The sequence below is a fragment of the Pavona decussata genome, unplaced genomic scaffold, assembly GCF_977016875.1.
Source record: "Pavona decussata unplaced genomic scaffold, jaPavDecu1.1 SCAFFOLD_484, whole genome shotgun sequence".
NCBI classification, from domain to species: Eukaryota; Metazoa; Cnidaria; class Anthozoa; order Scleractinia; family Agariciidae; genus Pavona; species Pavona decussata.
In genome coordinates, this window is record NW_028145817.1 from 88,270 (window position 1) to 97,500 (window position 9,231).

The window sequence follows — 9,231 nt, forward strand, 5'->3', positions numbered from 1 at the left end:
TGGCAGAATAGGGTCTTATTTTATTTACTGACAACGAGCAAGGCTTATTTCGTCCATTCCTTTACGAGTGCATATCACGGAATTTTTGGTGAGAAATCATTGTTTTCAATCTTATTTCAATATTCAAAATTTTTTTCGGTTTGAATTGCGTTTTTCAAAAACGCACTAGTGAGTACTAGTGATGGTGACTGCACTAATAGCCATGCAAAGATTGTCAAAATATGCTGTTTAAATTGTCGATACCTGATACAGGAAGTTGATTAAACAGCGACGCGGGAAAAAAGATACAATTTGCATACCTATTCCAATTATGCAAGAGGAACTCGTAATGCTAATCGGCCCTGCGAGCAGAAACTCGCTTAATACTTCACCCAGCTTTACAAATTAAATGACGTACTAATTTCTACTTTAAAAACCATGATAGTGTGAATCGATCCTGATGTTTACAATGCACGTGCTGGTTTCTAGGCACAATGTAAGTTCACTCAAGGATAAAATGACTTCTGCTGAAATGCTCCACACTGAATTACCATATTCACTGTAAACACAAATTGTTCCACTAGCACTCGATCTCTCTCTCTCTCTCTCTCTAAAAAAAGAAAAGAGACAGTGTCTAAAGATAAAAAGATCGCGCTCATCATCCACCTTTTCGTTTTGAAACTGTGCGTCGGTGATCGGACTAACCTGATTGGCTATTGTCAACATCAGAATCCTGGCTATTGTTTACTCTCTGAAGTTTGCCAGTCTTTACAACCAGTTTCCCTCTACAAACTATGATCTGGGCCGTTCATTCCAGTGGTTCTAGCTAGTATTCTTGCAAACATTCTATAGAATAACAGACCGAAAAGCGATTTTAAAAACACATTGGAAAGATAGAAAACGAGTTGCAATTAATATAAATTTTCCTTGGTCCTTTGCCTTATCCTAAATATCATGAGCCAGACCGAGATCAAGCAAAGACGGGAGCATCTTCCTCCACTTCGTACAGGTGGTGCCAAAGTTTCTCCGCATGTTATTAATAATAGGTGAGTTACTTTTACCTTATTCTGATCCATTCCTTTCGTCATGATTCAATTTTGAAGTGCATAATTATGGTAACGGTAATGCTGAGGACATCTGCTGATACAAACTATCACATCAATGATCCTTGTAAATCGTTAAAGTGTCTCTTTAAGCTTAAAGTCATCTGTTTCTTTATTACTCATTTAATTTTTCGTTTTATTTGTCTATTGATTGAATGCCGAGGTATTATTGACTGCCGTATAGATAGCTGTGTGAAGAGTTGTTATTTAGTGTGATATGCATTGTAGATAATGTGATTGAGAATTTCCCTTTATGATGATAACATTAAGTTTGAACTAAGGAGAGTGGAGTAACAGCTTTTCAAAGCGTTTTATGGTGATGATTATTATTACGTACTTAACACATCTTGCTCTGACCATGGCAACAGTCACTTTTGTATAGGTATCTTACTTATACGAGCCGAAGTCTTGAAAACAGAAACATGGCAGAATAGGGTCTTATTTTATTTACTGACAACGAGCAAGGCTTATTTCGTCCATCCCTTACGAGTGCATATCACGGAATTTTTGGTGAGAAATCATTGTTTTCAATCTTATTTCAATATTCAAAATTTTTTTCGGTTTGAATTGCGTTTTTCAAAAACGCACTAGTGAGTACTAGTGATGGTGACTGCACTAATAGCCATGCAAAGATTGTCAAAATATGCTGTTTAAATTGTCGATACCTGATACAGGAAGTTGATTAAACAGCGACGCGGGAAAAAAGATACAATTTGCATACCTATTCCAATTATGCAAGAGGAACTCGTAATGCTAATCGGCCCTGCGAGCAGAAACTCGCTTAATACTTCACCCAGCTTTACAAATTAAATGACGTACTAATTTCTACTTTAAAAACCATGATAGTGTGAATCGATCCTGATGTTTACAATACACGTGCTGGTTTCTAGGCACAATGTAAGTTCACTCAAGGATAAAATGACTTCTGCTGAAATGCTCCACACTGAATTACCATATTCACTGTAAACACAAATTGTTCCACTAGCACTCGATCTCTCTCTCTCTCTCTCTCTCTAAAAAAAGAAAAGAGACAGTGTCTAAAGATAAAAAGATCGCGCTCATCATCCACCTTTTCGTTTTGAAACTGTGCGTCGGTGATCGGACTAACCTGATCGGCTATTGTCAACATCAGAATCCTGGCTATTGTTTACTCTCTGAAGTTTGCCAGCCTTTACAACCAGTTTCCCTCTACAAACTATGATCTGGGCCGTTCATTCCAGTGGTTCTAGCTAGTATTCTTGCAAACATTCTATAGAATAACAGACCGAAAAGCGATTTTAAAAACACATTGGAAAGATAGAAAACGAGTTGCAAATAATATAAATTTTCCTTGGTCCTTTACCTTATCCTAAATATCATGAGCCAGACCGAGATCAAGCAAAGACGGGAGCATCTTCCTCCACTTCGTACAGGTGGTGCCAAAGTTTCTCCGCATGTTATTAATAATAGGTGAGTTACTTTTACCTTATTCTGATCCATTCCTTTCGTCATGATTCAATTTTGAAGTGCATAATTATGGTAACGGTAATGCTGAGGACATCTGCTGATACAAACTATCACATCAAAATCATCCTTGCACTTGTGTCTCTTTAAGCTAAGTTTTTTTTTGCTTATTTGTCGTTGAAGTTTTTAGTTTTACTTGTCAACTAATTGAATGTAGAGATATTATTGATTGCCGTGTGGATAGTTTTGTGAGGAGTTTTTATTTAGTTTGATGTACATCGTAGATAATGTGAATGAGAGTTTTCTTTTATGATGACAACAGTAAGTTTGAACTATGGAGAGTAGGGTAACAGCTTTTCAAAGCGGATTATGGTGATGATTATTATTACATGCTAACATGGCTTGCCCTGATCATGACAACAGCCACATTTTTATAGTTATTTCCCTGATACGAGCCGAAGTCTTAAAAGAGAAACACGGCAGAATAGGTTTTTATTTCATTACCTAATAATCAGCCAGGCTTTAATTTCGACCCTCTCTTACGAGTGCATATTACTGGATTATTGGGTAAGAAATCACTGCTTTTATTTTATTTCAACCAATTCGGATGTGTTTTGGTTTGAAGTGCGTTATTATACTGGTGATGGTGACGACATTAATAGCCATGCCAACATTGCCAATGTATGCTGTTTCAACTGTCTATAACTGACACGGGAAGTTGATTAAACAGGGACGCGGAAAAAATGAAACAATCCGCATACCTATGCAAAGAACTTTTGAATTACGCCCTCGATAACTTGACTAGCTCGAGGAATAAATAAATGTGACTTAACCTTGGCAGAAGGAGAAGTATTTTTTTTAAGTCGTTAATGGGTGCTACCGTCCGTTAGTAGTAAACATTTTTTGTAAAAACAGCCAAAGTGATTTAATTTCGTACGCCTTGACAACTGCAAATCCATTGAATATTCTTTAACAAATTTCATGCAAGAAATGTCTTTAGCGTTATCTTGGAAACAGATGAATGACTACTCAACAAATCTAAGAAACTTTCTTTGGTTCTTTAAGCTTGCTATGAAATCTCTCCATGCCCTTCCAGTCACTCGACTTGGCTGTTGAACGCAGAAAAATTGAAAGTAAACTAAAATTGATTTGTTTTGCGTGTGTTCGGAATACCAAGCTGTAACAATCATTCAAGACGGAACTCGAAATGCCAATTCCATCGGCGCCCTGCGAGCAGAAACTCACTCAACATTTCCGGCTAGCTTCTTCGTGCAAGTGGAACATTAAAAGGTCTCTAGCCTTTGTTCCCTTGTATAGCTAACTAGATCTTGTAAAAGAGTTACATCCCAGGATTAATGATTAGTGGGCTACTTCAACTCATTCTTAGTCATATTCCACTCATCATGACATGATTCAATCATGTTTGAAGTGAAGAAAACAATGTTGGGGACATTGTTGTTAATTACGACTGTGAACTGAACAATTCGATAGTTCTCTTTTGTTTACTCTTGACAATTTGTGACAATTGTTCGCTTTTGCCCCACTCTTTTCTGAGTCTAGAAAGTTCAATACTTCACTGAGCCTATGAATCCGCTCCAAAAGGAATGATTTTTCAGTTTAAAAACACCCAGACTCTTGTTCGTTGTTGTGCAACTTTTGTGTAATTTTTCAGACAGTCAGACGACGGTTCCTTTGCAGAAATTATCTTTGGCTTGTGATGGCTAGGGTGGAAATGGTTGCGACTTGAAAAAAAAGTGGTCAATTTTTCGACTTCATTCAATCTGTGTATTTTGAAGAAATCGCTAAAACTGGTTATGATTTGTTCTTTCTCTGGTAAATCACTTGGTATTTTTCTCCTGGTGCTCTGAGAGCAATTTCACGCGAGAAAAAAAAATGTTCTTTGCAGAACTATAACCATTATCGAACTATAGTAGGAGTTATATGAAATTCGAAACTTTCTCGGCGTTGTGATAGCGTAACGCATAGACAGAAATAAAAATAATTAATGATGTGATCAGGTCCAGTGAAACCATTTTATAGCGCACTGTAAACAATTATAATTACGTGTACGTGAGACAATTGGAGACTATAAAAAGTACTCCTGATCATACAGGCAGCCTAATGGGTATCTTTTCTAAAATGACATCGACTCCTGTGTGCAAATGATGATGATGTTCTTAAAAGCCCGTTTGAACAGTTTCAACATTTGCTTCAACATGCGGTCAACACAGTTGTTGAACCAAATGTCGGGGACGTTTTAACAGGTCGTTCAACATTGTTGAAAGCGTAAAAAAATGTCGAAAGCTTGCTGAAAGTGTGAGTGTGTTGAATCAATTTTAAATTGGCTTAAACTTTCATTCAACATCGATTCAACATTTTCTTTGTTCTTGAAAATTTTGAATGGCGTTGAAACCGTTTGAACACTCCTTTCATCCAAAATTTGCCCAACATCCGTGTAACTTTTGTTGAACGAATGTTGGGCAAATGTTGAAACCGTTAAAACGGGCCTTAACACATAATGACGTCATCTACATACCTGACTTATGATCGATAATTCCGCCAAGGGCCAACCGTAAGGCATGCAGAATCTTCCTTAAATATTGTGTCAAGCAGTCACACTCTTCGTTAAACTATTCATGTGCTTAGTCACATAACTATGTTGGTGGACCTGGTGGTTGAGCTGGGGGTGTTGAGTTGAATACTTTGAACACGAGTATATCGAGTGAAAATTCCATAGGAGCTCTTTGGATGTTGCTGCTGCTGTTGTTGTTGTTTGCTAATAGCCTTTTTTTCCCCTTACACTTTGTGTAGTGACATGATGGCAAATGACCAAGTAGCAGTGTCCATTGAGCCAGCAACAGAATTAACAGAAGATGATCAAGACACTGGTATGGGAAAACAGGGTCTAATACCTAATAAAAAAGAACAGAGAAGGGGGAAGGGGGAGGAAGGAAAAAGAAACGAATTAATGAATGAAAAAGTCAACGGCGCAGTAACTAATTGTGAATGTAGACTGATGCGTTTGTTGTTGGTTCTCCTCCTTCTGCTATTTTGGTTGGTTTTTCTCTCTTCTCAATTTGATCAGGAGAGTGTCCCCAGTTAGTGCTCTGCAATAAATATATTGACACCAAATATACTGAAACCAAAGTAATTGCTTAAGTCAATCACCACAGACGCAAAGAGGGCAGAGAATCAATGAGAATTCTAAGCAAATACAGGTAACAGGCGTGGGAAAACGGCTCGATTGGGTTTCGGTTTGATTTTTGCGTCTCATTGGCTGAGAAACTGTTGTCATTTTATATAACCAATCACAGGGTGTAGTAAAGAAAACAAAAGCAAAATAAACGCGAAATTACTTTCGACACCCAGTTGAACAGCGCTCTGCACGCTTCGATGATTTAGTTGTTGAATAATAATCAGAACTGATTGATTGATTGATAAAACGACTGACTTATGGCTGATTGATGGAGGGATGGATGAAACGTTTCCTGTTTGAATACATAACCCTACACAAGTGAACCAGGCGGTGTGCGTCACGAAATTCGACCAATCAGAATGCGTTATTTAATCAGTAGTCGAAAATTTCGTCATTAACGAAGTCTGTGACAATTTTTCCAGGTTGAAATTCGTTTCAAAGTTAAAGGAACAAATTGGCTTAATGCTGGTTAGTTACTTTTTAAGCTGAAGCATTTGTTTGCGCTTGTAGCCATTTCAAAGGTGACGACCTCGCGCCTGCCGCCATGTTGTTTTGGACGTTGATTTACTGGTTTCCTTGAGGCTAAAGCTACCTACTCTTCCTGGGTTTGGCCAATACTTTTGCACGTTTAGCTAGCTTATCCTTTCTGCTTTAGCATTTTTGGCGTCTACTCGGGTCTACCCCTTATGGTTTTTCCGTTGGAAGCCGTTGAACTAATAACGAATCTATGGAGAGATCGTGCAGCCAAACAAAGTAGCTCAACTCCCGGGAAACCGACCAGAAAAAGCCAACGGGTGAATGCTTTTTCTCTTCAGCAAATCAAGGAAGGAAATGTAGATTTCTTTCACCATGAGTTAAAAAAAGCAAACTAAAAATGAGCGAAAGCAATGAAAAATACACTACGAGAAGTCGTACTTTTTCCTTAGATCACGCGCGCAAAGTGACGGTAAAATTATGCAAATTACAATAACAGCAAAAATGAACTCGCGGCTCGCGGCCTCACCGTTCGCTAGATCCATCGCGTGCCGCAGAACTTTAAAGGAGAAAGAGACCCGTCGACCGCTTGCGGTCTAAATATATACATATAAAAAAGCGTCTATAAGCAGCAAAAACGGCACAAAATACTAGTATAAAAATAAACAAAAAAAAAATTCTCGCCTTTGATGGGTCTTTGTTTGTCTTCGAACCGGGAATAACTCAACAAAATCGCCTTTTGTATCCAACAAGAAGCATCTAGACCGTTAAAATTTGCCAAATTGCTGTCTTTAGTGATAGTTTTTGAAAGGAAGCAAAGTTTGAATGCCCAGTTTCAGTGCGACTGTATGTCGACCTAAGTCTTACGTTCGAGAGATGTTAACTCGATCGTGACCAGAGGCAAATGACCCATCTCCATATTTTTACCCAGGACCCTTTGTGGGTCGTGACGCACACCGCCTGCAACTGAACAGAAACTTTACAGAATACCCAGCTGACTGCTCAGAAGACAAATCAAGTGGTCAAAATAACGGGTGAGTAGGAATTGTTTGTTACTCAGAAAGCTCCGCTGAAAAAGGTCGTGCTTGGAACTTCTTACTTTAAGGTGTTTCGATACAGTTTTTGAGGGACCATACTTCACTTTTTCAACAGGCTTAGCTCGGCTATTAGGTAGTCAAGTTCTCTGATACTAATCGATGTGAAATTTATACCGGTAAAAGATCGATATTTTGGGAAAATCAATACAGTCCTGACAACGACAAACAAAAAACCTCGAAATCAGTAAGGTCCTCGCTATGTTTTTGTCAGTTTCACGTGAAAAGTAAAAATTTTGCTTGTCCGGACGGTAGGATATTTACACAATTTTTCACCTTTATAACAAACATATCATTTCCTCAAGGATAGATTATTACATAACTCGGTTTAATTTGCAAAATGTTGTGAAGTTGGAGAATGAAATGCCCAAGCTTCGAGCTGTTCTGTGAGGTGTTTTATCTCTCCTCTAAATGCTTGATGAAGGTATTCTATTGAATGTGCTTCCACGCCTAGAATGTCTGCCTTTCTTCATCTGCTGTTGTCATTCTGTCTAAAACACTCAGATTTTCGCTTTACTCATTTTTGCTCATTTATTTTGTGGTGCAGACTCGACTTAGATAACGATGGTTTTGATGATGAGGAAGGAGGTATGTAGAAAACTGGAAACAACTCCACTTATGCGCTGGATTTTAAGTTCTGTCACATTAACATAATAAGTACTCTAATGTGGGTATAAAACTTGATACTATTCCTCTTGGAACTTTTTTTTTTTTTCTCATTTCGAAGTGAGGCCTCTGGAAGAAACATATTTGCACTTATGCAATTATGCATAGGATGGCAATATACAGAAGAAATAGGCCTCTGGCACTAACAAGTAACATACCAACGCCCTCTGAAACAATACAATGCCGAGCAGTGGAATAAACGGACAGAAGATATATGCTAGTAATAAGTCGAGCTACAAGTCCATCAAATATTGACCTACGAGTTGAAGAACCTGGATACGCAACTGTCAAACATGCAATACCTATAAAGAGCAACGCAATTCTAAGAATTACATGCCATGATTTGTAACTAAGAAAATGGAGGCAACGAAGAGATTATTTAAGGAAAATAGGGGTAAAATAGTAAACAATTATTCCAGTCAACAAGCTCGAGTGGAATAATTGTTTTGTTAAAAAAAATTGCTGATTTTATTTCGAACGAAAGATTAGAGGGCGATTGTAACGACCACTGTTTCTTAGGGTGGTATTTTGATTGATTTCCCATGACAGCCGAACTAATCAATACCCTAGATGGAATTCCTTTATCCAACTTTAAATAATGCAAAATATTCTTTGCACCGAAAAAGTAAGAACACAGGATATAAGAAAATCTGTATTTCCATTAAGTTGTCTTTCCCGTTTTCTTCTATTCTAATTTTAAAACTAAGTAAAGTTGGTTTTGAGGCATAGGTACCCCACATAGCTGAAGCTTGCTGGTCCATTTGGTAGGCTAATCAAGTGAGCACAAAGACTAATCTACTAGCCATAAAAGGATAACATTTTATCTTTATAATCTGCAGTAACAAGACTTCTAATCGATCGACCATTTCTCTCACTTCTTTAGACGAAGCTGAAAGCGCCTCACTTCCAGGGAGTGAAAGGTAAGAAAAACGAAAACAAGTATTAATCAATGACATCTTTTTTATAACATATAAATGTTTTGAGTAGCCGTTTGGGTAATTAAGAGTTGTCTGGATCTCTCGTCTTGCCTTGTTCGAGGCTTTTAAAAGTCTTAGCAAACAAAGGAGGACAGACCAAAACATTATAGTCTAAATTTTTCGTTAATTCTGTGACAAGCTGCAATAAGGCGAGGTGACATTATTGAGAGTATTTTAGGATGATCTGGACGCAATTTGCTTCAGCGCCGAGAAGAAAATGCCACATACTGTCCAAAAATATGGTTTTGTCGAAAAACGACTTGGAGTGAATGGGATGAACTGCCTGTTCGCTAGCTATC

At 37.9% G+C, this 9,231-nt stretch overlaps 1 protein-coding gene across 1 annotated transcript in view; it reads left to right on the forward strand.

The window, feature by feature from the left end:
• Positions 1-2,112: 2,112 nt before the first annotated feature.
• LOC146450177 (uncharacterized) overlaps positions 2,113-9,231 on the forward strand; it is a gene marked incomplete at its 3' end in the record, with an annotated part of 12,599 nt that continues 5,480 nt past the window's right edge. Inside the window, exons 1-5 of the mRNA XM_085100659.1 lie at positions 2,113-2,531; positions 5,337-5,413; positions 7,127-7,229; positions 7,837-7,877; positions 8,839-8,875. Of these exons, the coding sequence (XP_084956785.1) occupies positions 2,440-2,531; positions 5,337-5,413; positions 7,127-7,229; positions 7,837-7,877; positions 8,839-8,875 (350 nt within the window). The remainder of the gene's footprint in view (positions 2,532-5,336; positions 5,414-7,126; positions 7,230-7,836; positions 7,878-8,838; positions 8,876-9,231) is intronic.